Raw genomic sequence first — 22,112 nt, 5'->3', positions numbered from 1 at the left:
AGCACAGAGAACAATTTACAAACCAGCAGTCATTTTAAAGGACACGGAAATTATGGTTTTAAATGTCATTCCATAAGCAAAGAGAATATTAAAATCATTTTTTGTAAAATTCCCTGAAAAATGTTTTGTAATAACTTTTTTATTTTTTACCCTTCTCATCACCACCATCCTCATTACCTCATAAGAGCCATATGTGGTAACTATCCGGGCTTGTTATTCTCTATCTCCTGCCAGGAAATATACTGAATTGCAAGAATTAGGTACTACAAAAAGAAACATATTTTATATTAAGCAGTTACATTTTGAAGTAAACGGGTAACTTGATGGTATTTCTATAGCATATATATATGGCATATATATGTGTCTGGATATATATATGGCACTCATATATACCATACATATATATATGTCACATATACATATATATATGGCACTCATATATACCTTACATATATATATGTCGCATATACATATATATATGGCACTCATATAAAAAACACACATAGCCACATATGGGTTAGTAGGTATTTGTTGAACACAATTTTTGGTTTTCACACAAATCCACCTTTTCAAAACCAATTGTCCTTCTCCCAGCATACCCCAGGCTGGCAAATGACAAACGAAAATAAAATCCCTGCTGGAAATAGTGGTATAAAAAGCATTTTTCATTTTATGTGCACTTTGCAACCCGGAGAAAATAAGAAATTTGTTTTAGTTTTGTGTAGTAGTTTCTAAAATATGATCAGAGAGATGCTAGTAAACATTTAACTTTAGATGAGCTTTCTCAAAACTTTTAAGCGCTGGAATGAAAGATTTGCTTACACTCTGAAGCTGGTGCTGGGTATCTTTTTTAAGCCTCCCTTGGCATCTCATTTTCACGCACCATCTGAGATGACTTGGAAAACACCAGAAAATAACAACACTACTTCCACAAAACAACTGCCTGGACAGTGCCTATTTCTACAGCCATCATTTATAGGACTCTTTTTCTGGGGAGAAATTTTATTTTAAGTGTCAATACTAAAAGATGATATATTTGGAGTTGGCTGCTTCAATCAGTAAATGTAGTCAGTACCGACTCAGAAACAGCTTATTTTTAATAATTGGAAGAAGAAATAGTTCTAGCTGTTAGTTTTAAATGGCTACAAAGGGAAGAAATTATTTTCGTGGAATTATTAGCTTGCCATATGTGTAGTTTAAAATGGTTGTGTAAAAATGGCATCATGTGATTTTTTTTTTACAGTGAACATGACCCAAAAATGTGGAAAGACCGAGTTCTTTTTCTCTGTAACCCTCCTTCCTTCTTTGTGCAAATGAGACTAAGAACTTCCTTCACTTTGTAAGCGAAACCTGAATCCCATTGCTGACATATTTGAGAAAGCAGTTTCATTGATAGAGATCAATTTCTGGACTAAAAATTCAGTATTTTCTAAGATTCATAAAAATTATTATAGCTTTAGTCTTGACAGTTGCCTTTTTATTTTAAGGAAATAAACCCCAGAAAGCACATAAACACATGCATCTACATACATACATACATGCACATTCACCACACAGTTTATGAAGGAATATCGAGTGCCCATTGGATCACTCAACTTCGCTGAATGAATATGCAGACATTTAAAAAAATAATTTTGAAAAATTTTAAATGATACTGAAAAATAATTATGGCATTTTGTTTTTTAAAATCTTGACACATTTATACAGTGTGTGTATACATAGATACAAGCAGAGAAATATGTATCAATATAAATGTACAGTAAATATGTATTTATATATATTTACCCTTTCAGTTATATATTTACATAACCGAAACATATAAAAATAACAAAGTAAGGCAGGGCACAGTGGCTCATGCCGATAACCCCAGCACTTTGAGAGGCAGAGGCGACTGGATCACCTGAGGTCAGGAGTTTGAGACCAGCTGACCAACATGGTGAAACCCTGTCTCTACCAAAACTACAAAAATTAGCCTGGCTTGGTGGCATGTGACTTGTAGTTCCAGCTACTCTGGAGGCTGAGGCAGGAGAATCGCTTGAACCCGGGAGGTGGAGGTTGCAGTGAGCCAAGATCATGCCACTGCTCTCCAGCCTGGGCAAGGAGAGCGATACTCCGACTCAAAAAAAAACAAAAAAAAACGAAGTTATGTCTAGGTAAGATGATGACGGAAATTTTCGTCTTACTTTATACCTTTCACTATTGAAATTATTTTATAGTTGAAGTAAAGGAAATTTTGTAATATCAAACATGAGCCAATGTCATTTATTTAATATCAAAATTAATATTAGAAAAATGTCTATACTTTAGGCTACCACCCATCTGCCTGAATTAATCAGCATGAATACTTAATTTTAAATATTACCTGTCAACGCAGATCACTGAATGTGATCTCCTTTAAGGTATTATCATGTCATAAACTGCTATAAAAAGTCTAATTCTCTCAAGAGTTTTATGGTTATCCACTTCATTTTCAGGTCAATATTTTAACATATTTTCCCATATTTTTTTTTTCTGAATCTTGAATCTCTGCAAAGCCAACCTTCGAATTAGAAGGAAAAGGTAGAAGAGTGAGGAGTAGCAGCAATTCACTTGAATTTGGATCTTGGATATAACTAAAAACACATTTTGCTTTTTTATTTTTATGTCAGTTTGTGAAGGAAACAGTTATGGTTTTAGCTAAATGAAGAAATTTTTGTTTTGTTGTTCTTTTTTCTTTTTATAATTCTACTTGTATCACATTTCAAAACCTACTTTGAATTTTCACTCAGTTCCCACAATATTACCATATATTCTTTGAGCTGTTGGCAAAATGGATCCATTTTGTAAAGTCATGCTTTTTGCACTGAGCTTTTGCCAGTCTCATATATTTAGATAAATCTGAAAGCAAAAGCAATACCCAATGTGTTGAATATCTTTAATAGCATGGTTGAAATTTATAATTTGAAAATCATAAGTTCAAAGAACATTTATCTACGGCTTGATTTTACGCTTGACACTGCCTATGCTTCACAGCAGTTTTTTTTTTTTTTTTTTTTAAATAGGAGGACAAAAATACTTCCTTCTATCATTCATAGCAATTTTCTTTATACTTAAGTAAAATATACAGAAACTTTTAAAGGAACATCAAAATCTTGTTCCCTCTTATTGTTGCCATATTATTTTTATTATATTACCAAACCAGGTTGTTACGGTTATGCTTATACTCTTATACAAATACACTTTTAGAAGAAATATTGAAGGAAATGCAACTTCACAAAATGAATAAGTTTACCTTAATAACATTAATATGAACAATGATGTTATTTTATTCAACTTAAACCACGCTCTTGAGTTTAAGAGCAAAGATGTAGCCACGGTTGAACTTATATTTATTTGGGCTATATTTGTGCTTTTAATTACTCATACTAATACATAAGAAGCTTATTTGCAACAGGATATTTATATAATTTTAAATATTTTCGGAGTTTATGTGTGTGTGTTGAAATGTTAAGAAAACAGAACTCATTCTTAAGCAATGATTTGCAAAACAGCAGTGCTCATATGCAGATTTTTAAGGCATAGCCCAAATGGTTAGAGACACTGCAAAAGTTTATTTTTCTTTTGGGTGATCTGTTGACTGGAAAGAGCTTTTACATATAAAAATGTGGATGCTGAAATCAAATGGCTATACCCAAATGAGCAAGAATAGTTTAAAACATTTAAATCAGTGTCTGCATAAAAATTAATGTACATATTATTTATAAGAATATGTTATGTATATATGTATATATATTTATATTATGTATAAGAATATATTTATAGAAATATAAACTACTAGAAAATTATATATGATGCAATATTTTATGTTAGGTAATATTTTATGTACATATTTATTTACAGGTAGTTTATATACCTTTAAGTCTGTGTCCATTTTTCATTTATTCTTGGTCTCCAGTTTGAACAACAGTGCCTTATGGTATTACACTGAAAATTTTCTCTACTCTTCAGTTCTCTTCCTTATTGTTTATCTCATGTGTATCTTATTCCATGCTATAATGTAAGGTACTATACATGTGTTGAATCTTAAAAGAAATTAGCAGAATTTCAATGCTTTCCTATATTACTCAACATAAATATTCTATATATAGAATGAATTAGAACAAGCTATTTGTGAATCTGAAAGGTTAATCAGTGATTCTATCAATCATCTGGTTAATAGTGGTAAACTCATTCAAACTCAGTCTGTTAAAAATGAGATGCTCTGCCCTTTATCACTGAAAACCTCTTGGTTTGCCAGATTTTTCCCTTCTTTACAAATGAAAATGCTTAGTGTTTTCTGAGTTCCTTTGCACTATCTCCCACTGGATTCAGGTCATTGATTTTATCTTCAGAACAATTGGAAAGTTTATTTTGTGGTGTTTATGAGCTAATTTATTTTTATCGAAATGTTTATTTAAAATGAAACAATAAGTACAATGAAGTTTTGTGCATTTCATTTTATGAAAATGTTATCCCAAAGGGATACAGAAGAACTAAATACAAATTTTCAAAATTTGTTGGTTTTTTGCCTGTTGCTGTATCTGAGGTTGTACTTTTGTTCTGATCTTCATAATACCTCAAAAAAAAAAAAAAAGATGGATTAAGAGAAGGATGAATGGAAGAATGGATATGAGATCTATCTGATAAGGCAAGTAGATTAATAGACGAATGGAGGAATGTTTGGATGTATAGGTATATATGTGTTCATTGCACAGTTTCAACTTTATGTGTTAACATTTTTATAATAAGAAGTTGGAGAAATAAAAAACAAGAAAACAGAACCGTAGGATTTCTTTAAACGTTTTTGATTAAAGGAATTACATTGCAAATTATGAATTTTTAATTTGGCAACATCGTTTTAATGGTGTTCTTTCTTTGTTCTTCTCTTTCTCTTCCTCTCTCTCTCCCTCTCTTCCCTAAAGCTCCATTCCGACTTAGACAAGGGAGAGGGCACTGTTAAATACACCCTCTCAGGAGATGGCGCTGGCACCGTTTTCACCATCGATGAAACAACAGGGGACATTCATGCAATAAGGAGCCTAGATAGAGAAGAAAAACCTTTCTACACTCTTCGTGCTCAGGCTGTGGACATAGAAACCAGAAAGCCCCTGGAGCCTGAATCAGAATTCATCATCAAAGTGCAGGATATTAATGATAATGAGCCAAAGTTCTTGGATGGACCTTATGTTGCTACTGTTCCAGAAATGTCTCCTGTAGGTGAGTAGGCAAATCAAAATTCTGTGAGATACAACGAAACTTCTTCAACATTTAGTGTCTGCAGGTTGATGTAAAACATCTTATCTGTCATCTAAAAGAGTATTTTTCAATGCTAGAAAATACAATTCTTTTCATTTATTTTTGTAACGTTTTTGTTTGTTTGTTTGTTTGTTTGTTTGTTTTGAGACGGAGCCTTGCTCTGTCGCCCAGGCTGGAGTGCAGTGGCTGGATCTGCGCTCACTGCAAGCTCCGCCTCCCGGGTTCACGCCATTCTCCTGCCTCAGCCTCCCGAGTAGCTGGGACTACAGGCGCCCGCCACCATGCCCGGCTAATTTTTGTATTTTTAGTAGAGACCGGGTTTCACCATGTTAGCCAGGCTGGTCTCGACCTCCTGACCTCGTGATCCTCCCTCTTCGACCTCCCAAAATGCTGGGATTACAGACGTGAGCCACCGCACCCGACCCCTATTTTTGTAACTTTTTTGTTTTTCTTTTTGCTTCATTATGAAGATAACTACAAGAATATATAACATTCTTTACTGTTTTCCAACCTGTGAATTTACCTGAACTCATAGAATCCTTGCATGCTTTAAGCAAAAAAAATGTATTTTGTATTGAAATTGATTGTTATCTCAATTCCAGACATCTATATAGTGCTGGGGATACCTACCCTACACCACGAAATACCAGATAGTAATTCTTAGCTCAAACTAAATTATCTAAAGCATGCATCATATCTGATCTGGAAGTGGTCCAGAAACAGGTGTGTTGCATTTGTAGCCGTTAATAGAGATTCTGGAAGGGTGATACTGTTTCCTTTTCGGGTTAAATAACCCATACTTGTTATGCCATCAAGTCAAGCAGCAAATGAATAATGTCAACAAATCATTATTAGAACAAATTAACAAATTACAATTATAATTATCAAATTAACAATTAGAATATAGTAGCACCATCATTCTAAAAATTTAAATTTGATATAAGTATACATTTCCATATCAGCCTAAATTTCCAAAATCCTGTAATATGTAGGATATAAGGTCAATAAGTTAAGAATTCCAGCTTTAAAGACCATTTTAAGTTATAATTTTTATTCCTCGGTCACCACTGCTAATCCTTCAATTTATTTCAAAGTAACTTCTGGTTTTTATTACATTTGGAAGATAAAGCAACTTATCACATGTAGGTTACAACTTAAAATTCGTGTATGAGCCATTGCTCATATTTTCTAAAGCTGACATGCCTCAGAGGGTTTCTACTGCTCCTACAACCACCCAGGACATGCGATGAAGATTGTGCACGCTACCCTGAGGGCAGAAGCAGGTTAGTAGCTGTAGGAGCTGTCACATGGATTTACTATAAATACACTTGAAATTGTGTATGTGACCTTATCAGGCATTTAAAGACTATAATCTCTCCTTGACCTAAGAAATCAGCCTGAAGTAATTCACTTAGATTTCAAATTTTAATGTGGATACCCAAGGCTGCAAATCTGTTATTCAGTACCTGCTACACTTTTGGGGTTGCCTCTTTTATGCACTGTTATGATTGCTAGAAATTTAGAAGTCCAATTGGAAAGAAGCATATCTTGTTAGAAAAAAGTCCCAGAAAACGAGGGAGGCTACATTTGAACTGTGTCTTGATTTTACAGAGGGAAAATAAAGTTAATATTTTGAGGAAAAAATAAGGCTTTTAAGATGACGTGCTATATAGTAGACAAATAGTTTAACTCAGTGCCTGCTTCATGTACACTGGATGTGTTAACATGAATTTATGAGCCTCAGTGACTTTTTATTACCAAAACAGCTTCCTTAAAGCAAACACACACACATGCCTCTACAGTATTGGAAAATTCTGTCTCATTAGATAAAACAATTAGGATTTTTCTTGTGCCGACTAGAAAAACTAGGGCTGCAGAGTTGAAGCCTTCATATAAGGAGTTTGCAGCTCATATCCAAAGAGAGACATATATTTGGAAAGTCAAAAGTGTAGGTAAGTGAGAAAGTAGAGTAATTTCAGCTTTTGCAGTTGGAGTGGGATATAATTTACTATGTTGTCATAAGATATTGGAAAGATCTTTGGAAGAATAGATTCTTAAGGTGTTTTCTCATTTGCCCTTACTGAAATTTCCCACTGGGTCTTCAAGACAATTCCAGTAAATACTTAAATTGATTTTCAATGCACTGCTTTCTTTCATTTTTATTTATTTATTTGGAAATTGGGTCTCGGTCTGTTGCCCTGGCTGGAGTGCAATGGCCCAATCTTAGCTCACTGAAGCCTTAAATTCCTGGGCTGAAGAGATCCCCCTACATCAGCCTCCTTAGTAGCCAGATGTGTGCCATCCAGCCTGGCCAATTTATTTTATTTTATTTTATTTTATTTTATTTCATTTTTTGTAGAGAAGGGATCTAGCTGTGTTGCCCAGGCTGTTCTCACATAGTTCTGGCCTCAAATGATCCCTCCACCTTGGCTTCCCAGAGCACTGGGATTATAGTCATAAGCCGCCCTGCTGGCTCCTTGTTTTAGTTTTAAAAACAGAAGGGTATTTCTTTTGAATGTGAAATATTACCACATGGTATGAGTTAGTCCAAGTGTTTTTATACTAAATTTACATAATATATACTTTTCAAGTAAGTACAAAGAGGTATAAACGCTGCTTATGAATTGAATGTTAAAAATTAAATCTCTGTGCACTACTTTTGCCTTTCCCCGTAATCTCACGTATACACATAAAACAAAAAACAAGATACCCAATTACAGTTGTGGTATCTGCTGTTCCTGCCTTGAAATTTCCAACTTACAGCTAACCAACAACTACTGTGCATCCAGAACTTACATCTATGTTCCTAGAGTACTTGAACCCCATTCTCAAGTGCATCCTTCTTACCAGGTGGAAATGGTTCACTGTTGTACTAATCTAAGAAAAGATTATGTTTTTCTCTACTTTTTTTCCTCTCATATACTCTAGGCAATTCTCCCTCTGTAACATTTTCCTGAGAATACTAAAATAATTTTTAATCAAGACCAGATGGAACTTTGTATGGTATATTGACAGTATACCAATTGTTGTGACAAATCTCACTGCCTGTTGTAGATACCAGTGTTTGAGGTGTTCCCTATGAAATAACTTTTCTGTCTCAATAATTGAGAATGCTACTGTTTTATTTCCCAAAAAAAAGGAAACATTAATCAATTAAAAATACATACAGTGAAATAACTTATTTTGTAACATAAAAAAGAAGATGAAGAAATACTGGAACATTGAGATGAAGTTTAACAGTAATGGATTATATATCCAGAAATATGAAAAATAAACCTGCAATGAAAATTTACTAATGCTGCTGATTTTCACTTGTGTAAAGTGAACATTACAAAGAACATAGTGTACAAAGGGAGAATGGTGGTGGGTAGGGTGGATCAAGATTTCAGAGGAAAATCAATATTTAAGACTTACAGCACTATGGAATATACTTAATTTTCCTAAAGTTGAAGAAAATTCCAGTAAATCTATGAATTGTTTAAGAGAAAGGTCACTCTGTTGTTGACTTCTGCTACATTTGATATTCCAGGGAAGTAATATTTAGAGATAAAAAGCTTTTACTCTGACCTCTGAAAGTACTTATTGATCCAGATATTCCCAAACTCAAAGTAAATCCTTGGAGACAAATTGGGACTTTATGAATGTGGACTTAATTCTTTAAGATCACTAGAGCAATAATAAATTACAGGAATGTACCCTCTTTAATATCTGATGATTATGCATAAGTGGGATATGCAGTTTTAAGTTACTTTTCCTAGAGTGCTGACAGGTTTAGAGTGTAAAATCCATACTCAATTTGTATCATCTTCCTCTGCTTGAGCTATGCCACCTTGAGTCATCTGATTTGACTATTTATAATTAGATTCCTAACCTATGATATGATATAGTAGATGTCAATAGTGACTCATGATTTATGTAGTAAGTCTTACCATTTTCTAAGCAGTAGTTGGGTGCCATGTAATCTAACTAAAAATTTGTATTTCCTATTTTATTTAACAAGTACATTAACACCAATGCAGTATTATTCACTGTTGGATTTTTTTTTTCAATGTGAAAACTTAATAACCCTTGTGGATAAGAAATAAAGAATGATTCTTAGGTGCTTTAGAACCAAATTAATCAGAATTTAATATACCATTTTGTTTAGGTGTCATGGCTGTTAAAACATCTTTGTGAAAGTTAAACTTAGCTTTCAATTTCAGATGATCTACTTAAGAGTTTGGAATGTTTATATTATATTATTTGAGAATGAGGAGTCTTGCTTAAAGGAAATCTGAAGGATAAGCATCTTTCATTCAATATCTTCAAAAAGAAAATTTAGCTGACGTTTAAATAGGAAAAGATACACCTAAAATAAAGTAGAACACTGGCTTCATAAAAATAGTGAAGAGGTTCTCCCTAGCTTTTCTTTTTTTCTCTTAACTCTATCTTATTTTACGTGAAATTTGGGGAGAAATGCTAAGATGAAATTTTTGGTGGAGTATTTCAGAGGTTATTTAACCAGAGACTATTTTCTTTTTCTTTTCTTTTCTTTTTTTTTGAGATGGAGTCTCGCTCTGTTGCCCAGGCTGGAGTGTAGTGGTGTGATCTTGGCTCACTGCAACCTCTGCCTCCCAGGTTCAAGTGATTCTCTTGCCTCAGTCTCTTGAGTCACTGGGATTACATGTGTGCACCACCACACTCAGCTAATTTTTGTATTTCTAGAAGAGATGGGGTTTTGCCACATTGGCCAGGCTGGTCTAGAACTCTTGACTTCAAGAGGTTTGCCTACCTTGGCCTCCCAAAGTGCTGGGATTACAGGCGTGAACCACCGCACCCAGACAGCCAGAGACCACTTGCTATGTGGCCATATTTAAATAGTCCAAGAAGGAAAAGTGAAGACTGTGTCTGTACTTTACATTAATGAACTATTATAATTTAGAAACATATGTAAGTCTCCACACTTCCTTATTTTCACAAAAATGCCATAGAGAGACAAATCAAGACACAATAAACTAGATATATTCTGTTATCTCATGAGCCAGCCATGGAAACAGAGAGCAGCACAATTAGTATCAGAGGAACAGGTGAATCATCATCTGCTTCTATCTGTGCCCTAAAAGCAGATTTTTTTCAGAAGCTTGAAGACAGAATGTCGACTATTTATTTTCTACACATAAAGACATTCTCCTTGTGCAATCAAAATACAATGTTTAAAATCAGGAAATTCGCATTAATGTATTATTACAGTCTAATCCTTCAGCCCTATTCGAGCATTAGCACTTGTCTGAATAGTGTCTTATAAAACAAAAAGTTAAAGTTCAAAATCAAACGTTGTATTAAAATGTTAGATCTGTTTAGTTTCCTCCAATCTGAAATAGGTTCATATTTTTTATTGGCTTCCATGACTCTAATATTTTTGAAGATTTCTACCAAGTTATTTTTTAGAATGGCCCTCTCATCTTGAGTATGTGTGATGTTTCTTCATGTATGAATGAAGCATATACATCTTTGTCAGAAATATCCCAAAGCAATTTTTATACTCTCCTCATTGTGTTCTATTGGGTGGGCCATGGTTTTTGTCTCATTACTGATGATAGTTATTTTTATTATTTGATAAAGGTTGTGTATAACTTATCTGTTATGGCATAATACATTAACCAAAACCTTAGCAGTGTAAAATAGCGGATACTTAAATTTCTCATAGGAATGGCTCTATTGAGTACCTCTGTCTCAAGGCTTCTCAAGAGATTGTAGCTACCTTGTTGGCTGGGGTTGTGGTCTGATCTAAAGGCTTAGTTAGGGGGTGGTAGAAATCGTCTGTATGTGATTATTTGTAGGCCTCAGTTCTTTGCTATGTGGACCTCACAGGCCTACATCATAACGTGGCAGCTGGCTTTCCCCAGAATGAGCTACCCAAAAGAGAGCTAGACAGAGAGAAAACTCTCTGATTGAAGCCATAGTCTATTTATAACCTAATCTTGAAAGTGACATCATATCCCTTCTGCCATATTCTACAAGCAAGTGCAACCCGAATACAAGAAAGCTGGGATCATTGAGGGCCCTCCTACAGTCTACCTACCACTGTCTATACTTTGGCTCTCAATGACTCATGTTGCTTTCTCATGCAATATATTCTCATCCCCTTCCTAGGACCCCAAAATTTTCAGCCCACTATAGCATCAGCTCAAAGTCCAGAAGCTCTTCATCTAAATCAAGTCCAGATGGGGAAGTGATCTTTGGGTTTAATTCTTTTTTTTTTTCTTTTTTAAAATTTTTTACTTTTAGTTCTGGAGTACCTGTGCAGGATGTGCAGGTTTATTACATGGATGAACATGTGCCTCGGTGGTTTGCTGCACCTATCAACACATCACCTAGCTATTAGGCCCAGCATGCATTAGCTATTTTTCCTAATGCTCCCCCTCCCTCCACCCCACCTCCCATCAGGCCCCAGTGTGTGTTGTTCTCCACCCCGTGTCCATGAGTTCTTACTGTTCAGCTCCCACTTATAAGTGACAACATGTGGTGTTTGGTTTTCTGTTCCTGCGTTAGTTTGCTGAAGATAATGGCTTCCAGCTTCATCTATGTCCCTGCAAAGGACATGATCTCATTTCCTTTTTGTGGCGACATACTATTTCATAGTGTATATTTTCTTAATCCAGATTAATGATACTAAAAAAGCCAGTTAGTTACTACACATTCACCAAAAATGCAATGGTAAAACAGGCACAAAATAATGTCTCTAGACATTCCTGTTGAAAAAAAAAAATGGAAAAAGGCACAGACTAAAGGAATTATTGGTCCACCACATTTTAAAATCCCAGTGGTAAATGTTGCAAGTCATTTGATTATATTCAACATCTGTGAATAATTATTCATGCCTCTCAGTTCTGCCCTCTAGGCTCTTTGTTCTGCTTTTTGAGTTATTCTTTTTTTCTCCCATGAAATACAGCTTGTACTTGCAATAGTACATGGGTGTTGAACTTGTTAAAAGTTCATATCCTTTTGTTCAGATCCAACTATCATTTCCTAGTTGTATGTAGTTGTGTGGGTTATTTCTCCTCCTTTTACGTTGATTTTCTCACACTTTATGAGCAGGGTTATTGCAAGTAGCAAGAAGAAAGTGTATATTTACCATTTGCCACAATCCCTGGGGAAGTGCAGTCAATACACTGGAAAAGGTCCTCATAAGAGTTTGATGATCATTCTCAGAAGAGTAGCCAGAGAAAGTCTAAATGGTAAAGGTTCCAGCTAATTATCTTCTTCCCTTTTCTCAAGTTTTCTCTCCATCTGACACATGAGCTCAATATTTACCATTGCCCTTTCTACAAATTTAACCAAGTTTATTTAAAAACATAATAACCTTCTATCCCAATTTGCATTTTCTTTGGTGTAGAGGACGCCTTTACCTTGATGTGTGGAGACAAGCCGTTGATTTGTAAGAAACACCAATTATCAGGTTCCACTTGTGCTTCACAATCTGCTGAGCTGCTTTAACACATTTGATGAAATTGAGCAAGGCCTTGTGATCTCTTCTGTGCCAGCCGTGAAGTGTCCACTGCACGCAGCGTGGCAGAATTATTTTCAGTGCCATAGGATGTTATGGCTGTGTGTGCAGGGAGCATTTTATTCGTCTGTTTGATTCCTATGTTTTTATTAGTGATGCAATTGCAAAGGTAATGCTATTGACACTTTTTGTGTGGCCTTGAGAGAAGAGTATGAATTATTTTAGTAGCAGCACAGCGTGTCCCTAAACATAAACCATGCTGTATTGGTAGTTACTTTAGCAGCCACTGATCAGCAATAAATGTTAAAAATTAACAAGAAGTTCCTTTTATTTTGAAACCACCAAATGACTCTAAGCATTAAATATATTTTAGCAGGAGTTGCTTCTCGGCCACAGAGTGGTTCAAAATATTAAACATATTTTCAAAGTATTACTCCTTCCCCAGCCTCCAAGTGGTTGTAAACATTAAATATGTTTTATAAAAACTGCTTTGCCAGCTACTGGCAAGATAGCTATGAACATCATTTTTCTCTAAAGTTGCCTTCCAGCTGCGGGACTATTTTTCCTTATTTGCTCTATTCTATTTATATTTTGTACACAAAAGCAGGCAAGAGGCTACGTTGGCCCAGTTGTCTCTTGCTTTATGATAAGTGATCGGGGGAGAGAAGTTGCACCTCCGTAAAACCCTGCTGGCCACAGGAGCTTGCTGAAGTTCAATCGCTGCTACTGAATATTTCATATAGATGTCAGCTGTGTCTTCCAAGGTAATTTTTGTTTTTCATTGTGTAATGTGTTGAGGCATAAAGATAGGCATGCACTAACATCAGCATTAAGAAAAATAACTTGAAGCAACCAGACACTGATGAGTTATACCCATTGATTCAGGTGAAAGTATTCCGTGAAGAGAACAGACTCAAATGGCAGGACTAGTATGTTAATGAGGTCTTTAACCCAAACATGATGAAAGACTTGGAACCTCTGTCTGGAAATCATCCAGTGTGACAACTGCATGCAATTCAAAAAGAGTGAAGAGTATGCCCCTACATAAAGGTCTATGCAGGACTTAGACCAGGAAATATTTTCATTTTAACCAAATTCACAGTGAAAATAATGTGTGTCCCCTGAGTTAACTGAAAAATAAATTAGCTCTATCATCTCAGGCCCAGTAATTCATCATCAGGCCAAATAATTAATTATTCAGGAAGGCTTTGATTTCTATGGGAGCCAAGTGTTTTCCAAATAGTGTAGTACTGTTTCTTGCCAAATGTATTATTTTAGGTGTATGTTCAACAGATTCAAATATTCATCAATACTTATGTGACAGGCACTATTTTAGGTACTGGAGCTAGAACTTGAGCACAAAAGACACAAATTCCTCCTCTCAGGAAACTTTTACTCCAAAGGCCTCCTGCAGGGGCAGCAAGCTAAGCTTTGTGAGCTAAATTCATCATATCATCTGTTTTTATTGGAACAGTTAGACTTATTCATTTCTGTGTTGTCTATGGCTGCTTTCACACCACAATGGAAGAGCTGGCAACAGAGACCATATGGCCTGCAAAGACTAAAATATTTACTGTCTGGTCCTTCACAGAAAAGTATGTTGACCCATTACATAGTAGATTGAGTTTGAGGGAGGAGATTAAGGTAAGGCCAACTTTTTAAATCGACCTATGAGGAAAAAGTGTTTTTTTCTCCCTAAAAATTACCTCTTCCAAAAATAAATAAATAAATACAAATACAAATACAAATAAAGAAAATGGCATGACCCCAGGTAAAATGAAAGGTAAAAGTGAGGACCACACTAATACATATGTATCAGCATGAAATCAGATGTTGCCATTTAGTTCCTGCTGAAAGTGTTGGTTTGGCTTTATTAAAATCACTTAAACACAGTCTTTCAATGTTATAGATTCATGGTAAAGGTTTCTTTTTCTTTTTGTTAATTTTTAAAAATTTCTCTGAAAAAATTATTCCTCACACAATTATGTAACTTTACATTTTCCATTAAAACTAAAACTAAAAATGTAGAAAGAACAAGTCTATATTGGATTAAAATATTCGTTTTCCATCTTCATTCTCAGTATTCATATTTGGTTGCCTCATTGAGATATAAATATGCTGAAAAAAATGTAAAATTGCTGAAAGCAAAATTTTAAAAACTCACCAGTATTAATAATTATCACCAAATAACTGTTACAGAAAACTTCCTCAGAAAGTAAAATTAGAGTGAAGGTATCAAGGTTGGCACTATTTTCATTCCCGACCAAGAAACTGACACCTGAAAATTAAAAAAAAAATCAGAGTCTGCAGTTTTACAAATAATTAACAAAATGAACATCAAAATATGGTGCAATTTGTTTAACTAGCAAAGGCATGCAACGAAAAAGAAATATGTCAATTAAACTGTCAACCGTGTTAATTTTGCCTCTGAGAAAAACATTGTAATGGGATAATTTCATGAAATGCTTTGATGACAAGAAAATGCCAAAATGTGATTAGTTACTTCAAAATTCAACTGAAACAAGAAAGCAGTTGGTGGCAGTCGAAACAACCAAAGGTCTTTTTTTAAATATACCATTTTTTTCTTCTCTTTTTGCCTGTGTTTAATCATAGCATACATTTTGTTTGACAGTGAAATGATTCATACTGAAAACATCAACATCACAAAAACTTAGCAGAAATTTTGCTGTAAGATTAGAATATACACCTCTATTTTCCCCAAACTTTTAAAAAATATAATTAGTATTTCTGAAAGAATTTGTTATCTTCATGAAATAATGTATTTTTCTTATTAGCATTAAGTGGTTATTTAGCTAAAGGCCAGAATGAGAAGCAACTCACTCATATGAGTATATGTATATTTCTGTTGTCAAATATATTTACTTAGAGTTTAAACCAAGAAATATTTTATTTATTGTTCTCATCACTGCCTGTTAGTCAGAATGGATATTTTAAAATTTTACCAGGTCATGTAAATTTTACTACCTATATTTCTTATTCCTGTTTGTTTAGAAAAATAATCTAGTCTATACCTAAGCTAACACATAATCCTAAGCGTTGGAAATACAAAGATGAGTATGAAGAATTCACTCAGTTTTTTACAAATGGCTGCTTAGATATAATGCATAAATATAATGTATTTTTTAAAATATGTCTTGTTTATGCATTACTTGAACCATAACTGATCCCCATTTCCAGTCAAAGAGAACACTGTCTACATATGTTAATCTTTAATACAACAAAAGCAGGCTTAGCTTAATGAGAAACTTATTAGAGTAAAATAGTTCTTTTTGTTTTTTATTTTTATTTTATTTTATTTTATTTTTTACAATAAGAAGATTATAATCTGGTAAATAGCAGGAGAAGAAAGACTTCCAAAGTTTATTTTACGGGTCCATGTATTTGTTTTTCCTGAGGGTGACTAGTGCTAATTCTAGAAAGGCCGAATGCTGTAGGAAAAACAAAATAAGCCCTGAAGTACAAAATATTTGGATTCAAACTTTGAGGAAGGATGGGAAAGTGTTTAGGGAAGTGTTTCCTTGTATAAAACTTAGCTGGTAAGTACTATATTTCACTGAAATTGCTATTATAATAATTGAAACAGATTATTACTGGAAAAACAACATCAGCAAAACTAAACCCTAGACGAGTTTAAATAAGTGCCAGCCATTTTTCTCCTGTGGGGATTTAGAGTTGAAGTAGGTATCTTCAATTACTTTTCTTTAGCCTCAATCTTATTCTTATAATTTTTCCTAATAAGTCTCCTAAGAAGGGCATTTAAATAAGTGCTAGCCATTTTTCTCCTGTGGGGATTTAGAGTTGAAGTGGATGTCTTCTATTACTTTTCTTCTCTATTATCATTCTTATGCTTATAATTTTTCCTAATAAGTCACCTGAGAAGGGGATTCTAGAAACAACTCTTTCCAAGAATACACATTATTTTAAGAAGTATCAGTTACCCAAAATATTTGAATATAAACTAGGAAAACAGGAGAGGGAGATTATGGCATAAACAAGGAATTACTGTACAGTAATATGTCTAGTGGACGTGAAAAGTAATGACTTACAAATTGAATTCGCAAAGATGGACTAAACAAATACATTTATTTCTTCTTTATTCCAAATTACCATTGAAATAGTAAAATATAGTACTTATTAAAATAACTATGGAAAGTTGAGAAGAATTCTACCAACAGACTAAAGAGTAAGCAATTTCTGAAGAACATAAGTCATATCAGAGGCACTTTGGTCTTTGGCCATGAAAGAATTATTGGAGGGACTTCCTTTTCACCATAAACAATGATAAGACTGGGCAACATATATGAGGAAACAGGTTTTATGCATCAAACAAGAAATACAAATTTTTCATACTCAAGAGAAAAGAAAGCCATGAGGTAAGCACCACATTTAACCAGATCATGTGACTAGGGGCAATTTTTCTACCATTAAACAAGGAGGCCGACTCTAAAAATAATGAGTTTAGAGGAAGAGATTAAAGCTTAAAGCTCTCATTTTGTAGGTTGTCTGCTTATTTGTTGATAGGTTTCTTTTGCTGTGCAGAAGCTCTTAGTTTAAATAGGTTCCAAAAAGAGGTAGCGGTAGAGGGACAAGAGCCAAGGAACTTTCTGGTAGGTATTCAGTTCACTAACCGGGTGACAGGATCAGTGGAAGCCCAAACAGCAGCAGCAAGCAATATAACCTTGTAATAAACCTGCGTATATACCCCCTGAATCTAAAACTAAAATTAAATATATGTCTATATCATCGATATCATCTCTGTCTATCTATCTATCTATCTATCTATCTATCTATCTATCTATCTATCTATCTTTGTAAATAGCTTAAAGTTGCTTAAGTGGCTGTTGAGAGCTGCTTAAGTGTCTGAAATTTGTATAGGAAAGGAAAAAGAGGCACGAGGCAGGCCTATAGAAGCCAGAATAAGCGTTTGGCATCAATTTCCTCAAAAGCTGCTCTATACATGAGCAGGGTTAACATCTGTAAGACCTGCTGAAAGCAGATACTGTGGGAATAAGATATCAGTAGTAACAGGACAAGGAGATGTTGGAGTTATTGACAGCCACAGGGAAGATATTTCACGGAATATTCCAGGCATTACGAACAAGGACTATTTATTTCAGTAAAGACTATGTCCTATATTTAAGAACAAAAATGAAAGAGAGTTTCCTTAACAAATAATGAAACCAGGCATCGCAGATCAAAAGGATCTGTTAGCCACTTAACAGTTTTCAAAGGACTACCTTAAGGCCCTTTACAAGAAGACAACGTCTAGATTTTCTTCAGTGTATTAGTCAAAAATACAAGTTATGCAAAGAAACAGGGAAATTTAATCAATAATCAAGGGGAAAAAAGCAGTCAATAGAACATACATCAAAATGACTCAGGCATTGAAATCAACAGATATCTATTATGAATATGTCCTAAAACTATGGAGATATTGTCACAGTGATAGAACAAAAAAAAGGAAATTTTGAGTAAAGAACATTTTTGAAGTAACAAGTGCAAAATATACAGTGAAAGAGTCCCTGGCAGGGTATACTCTCAGATTTCAGCTATCAGCAAAACAGACAAATAACATTGAAAACCATTTTTGAATTTACCTAATCTCAGATAAAAGAGGAAAATGACTAAAATAAGAGTTTGAATGACATGGGATATCAAGCCAACAAACCTATACACAGATGAAGTCTCAGAAGGATGAGTCAGAAAATGGGAAAGAAAAAAATATATTTGAAGAAATAATTGCCAGGGTTTTCAAATTTTGATGAAAAATTTCAATGCAGAGATCCAAGAACATCAAACCAATAAGAATACATGTATGAAGGATATAAAGCCAATAGCATAATTAAAATGAAATATTGAAAAATATCCATTTACTCTAAGGAAGGTAACACTGAACCTGTGAAGAAAGACATATCAACAACCAAGGGAAGAAAACAGCACCCAAATAAGAATATAGTAGGCAGGTAGTAACATGGTAATTTGACAACACTCACATCACTGATTAAATGTAAATGGATTGAACGTTTATATTAGTTTCCTAGGGTTATGTAACAAAATACCATAAACTGGGTGGCTCAAGCAACAAAAATGTATTATTTCAAGTCCTGAAGGCTGGAAGTCTGAATTCAAGGTACTGGTTCCTTTTAAAGACTGTGAAGAAAAATCTGTTCTAGACATCTCTCCATGGCTTTTAGATGGCTTTTAGATGACTTTCTTCATGTTCATATGTTGTGCTTTCTGGTGGCATCTCTGTGTCCAAATTTCCCCCTTTTATAAGGCCACCAGTCACATTGGATTAGGGCCACTCTAATGATCCCATTTTGACTTGATTACATCTATGAAGATCCTATCTTTAAATAAGGTCACATCCTTACTTACTGGGGTAAGGACTTAAACATATGTTTTTTGGCAGACTACAATTCAGCCTATAACACACTCAAATTAAGAGCTAGCAACTTTGAGACTGGATTAAAAAAGGACAAAACTACATGCTCTGCACTATGAATGCGTTTTAAATATATAGATAAAATTAGGTTGAAATGAAAGGAAGTAAAACCGATGTAGCTGGCTAATACCAAATAAAGTAGGATTCAAAATAAGGTGAAATATCAGAGATGAAATGATAAAAGTTTAAGCTCATTCGCAATGCATTATAATTCTCACTGTTTATACAACTGATAACAGAGTGTCAAAATGCACAAAGTAAAAACAGACAGAACTAAACAGAGAAATAGAAAGACTTTCACTCATAGTTGAAGATTTTAATCATCAGCTCAAAATAAACAATAGATGAACCAATAAAAATTAGTAAAGATTTGGAAGATTCTAACAATGCTATCAACTAATGTAGTCTAATTTCAAGTTGTAGAACACTATACAAAATATTTTATGAAAATATTTTTATCAAATTTACATGGAATATTTATGAAGGACTGTGTAGTCTCGGCCATTAAATAAGTCTCAATAATTTGAAAAAGATTAAAAATTATCTTCAGAGGTGAAACAATGGTCTTTGCGTTGATTGAGATATTGATTAAATATGCACACTTGTGAAAACTTATTAAATCGAATGCTTAATTTCTGTGCATTTTACTGTATCTCAATTCTAACAGACAGGAAGACAGGCAAACATATAAATAGCTATTACATACATACTGACACACGCATACATGTGTCCACATGTGTGTGTGTGCATGCATGTATGTGTGTGTATAAGTCATTTGCATATATGCTGGCATGAATCCAAGTAAAGGTGAGGAATATACATATTCTCACACTGGTAAAAATGATGACTTTTTACAGACTGATTTTTTTTGTGTGTGTTTTAATCCAGAACTAATCCCAAAATTAGAGATACAAGGGAATGGAAATTGGTTCATAGAATAAGAATTGTCCAAGAAATTTATAGCACATGACTCCCTGTCCCACCCTCAATTGATGTTTGTTTTATGTCTTTACTCTGAGAAGAAAGCCTCAGTTTAGCTCTCTAAATGATGAGTTCAGTATCTACTCACAAGAATTAGAGATTAGTAAAGTTCCTTGTGTTCAGTAGAGTTCCCTGCGACAAACATGAGGAGGAGAGATGCTGCCACTTTCAAAAGACTTACTTATAGACTACTGATAAGAAAGCCATTATGTGGTCAATTTTAGAGCATGTGCCAAGTAGAGATGAGAAGAATCTATTCTGTTGTTTTGGTATGGAGAGTTCTGTAGATGTCTATCGGACCCATTTGGTGCAAAGTTGAGTTCAGATCCTGAATATCGTTGTTAATTTTCTACCTTGATGATCCGTCTAATACTGTCAGCAATGTGTTAAATTCTCCCACTATTATTGTATGGGAGTCACTTTGTACTCTAAGAATTTGATTTATGAATCTGAGTGTTCCTGTGTTGGGTGCATATATAGTTAGGATAATTAGGTCTTCTTATTGAATTAAACCCTTCATCATTACATCATTATGTAATGCCCTTCTTCTTCTTCTTTTTTTTTTTTTTTTTAGAGGGAGCCTTGCTCTGTTGCCAAGCTGCAGTGCACTGGCACAATCTCGGCTCAAGTGTGCTGGCACAATCTCGGCTCATTGCAATCTCTGCCTCCTGGATTCAAGCAATTCTCCTGCCTCAGCATCCAGAGTAGCTAGGACTACAGGCGCACATCACCAAGCCTGTCTAATTTTTTTCTTTTTTTTGAGATGGAGTCTCACTCTGTCACCCAGGCTGGAGTGCAGTGTCGCGATCTTGGCTCACTGCAAGCTTCGCCTCCCAGGTTCACGCCATTCTCCTGCCTCAGCCTCCCAAGTAGCTGGGACTACAGGTGCCCACCACCATGCTGGGCTAATTTTTTGTAATTTTGGTAGAAAGCCTAAACATATCTGGATCTCATTAAACTTAAGAGCTTCTGCATAGCAAAAGAAACTATCAATAAAATAAACAAACAACCTACAGAATGGGAGAAACTATTTGCAAACAATGTGTCTGACAAACGTCTAATATCCAGCACCTACAAGGAATTTAAACAGATTGACAAGAGAAAAACAACCCCACTAAAATGTGGGCAAAGTACAGGAACAGACACTTTTCAAAAGAAGACATACATGCAGCCAACAAGCATATGAAAAAAAAAGAAAGTCTCAATATCACTGATCATTAGAGAAATGCAAATTAAAACCACAATGAACTATAATCTCATACCAGTTAAAATGGCTACTATTAAAATGTCAAAAAATAACATAAGCTGTGGAGAAAAGGAAACACTTACATACTGTTAGTGGGAGTGTAATTTAGTTCAACTATTGTGGAAAGCAGCATGGCAATTCCTGAAAGACCTAAAAGCAGAACTACCATTCCAACCAGCAACTGCACTACTACGTATATACCCAGAAGAAAATATATCATTCTACCATAAAGACACATGCACACAAATGTTCATTGCAGCACTATTCACAATGGCAAAGACATAGAATCAACCTCAATGCTCATTAATGACAGTTTGGATAAAGTAAATGTGGTATACAGACACCATGGAGTACAACAGAGCTATAAAAAAGAATGAGATCATGTTCTTTCTTAACATACATGGAGCTGAAGGCTATTATACTTACCAAATTAATACAGGAACAAAAAAACAAATACTAGCAAATACTGCATGTTCTCACTTATAAGTGGGAACTAAATTATGAGAACACATGGACACAAAGGAGGGAACAGTAGACACTGGAGTCTACTTGAGGGTGGAGGGTGACCAGAGGGAGAGGAGCAGAAAAAATAACTATTGAGTACTAGGCTTAGTACCTAGGTGACAAAATGATCTGTACAACAAACCCTGGTCACACAA

At 34.6% G+C, this 22,112-nt stretch overlaps 1 protein-coding gene across 9 annotated transcripts in view; it reads left to right on the top strand.

Moving 5' to 3' along the window:
• The window catches only part of CDH12 (cadherin 12), a 1,136,530-nt gene that overhangs the window by 892,000 nt on the left and 222,418 nt on the right, over nt 1-22,112 (top strand). For all 9 annotated transcript variants that reach the window (XM_005556619.5, XM_073995100.1, XM_045393559.3 and 6 more), the window contains one exon: nt 4,941-5,235. In XM_005556619.5, the coding sequence (XP_005556676.1) occupies nt 4,941-5,235 (295 nt within the window). The remainder of the gene's footprint in view (nt 1-4,940; nt 5,236-22,112) is intronic.

Source organism: Macaca fascicularis, chromosome 6, assembly GCF_037993035.2.
Source record: "Macaca fascicularis isolate 582-1 chromosome 6, T2T-MFA8v1.1".
Lineage (NCBI taxonomy): Eukaryota > Metazoa > Chordata > Mammalia > Primates > Cercopithecidae > Macaca > Macaca fascicularis.
This window is presented reverse-complemented; position numbering and strand designations above follow the sequence as displayed.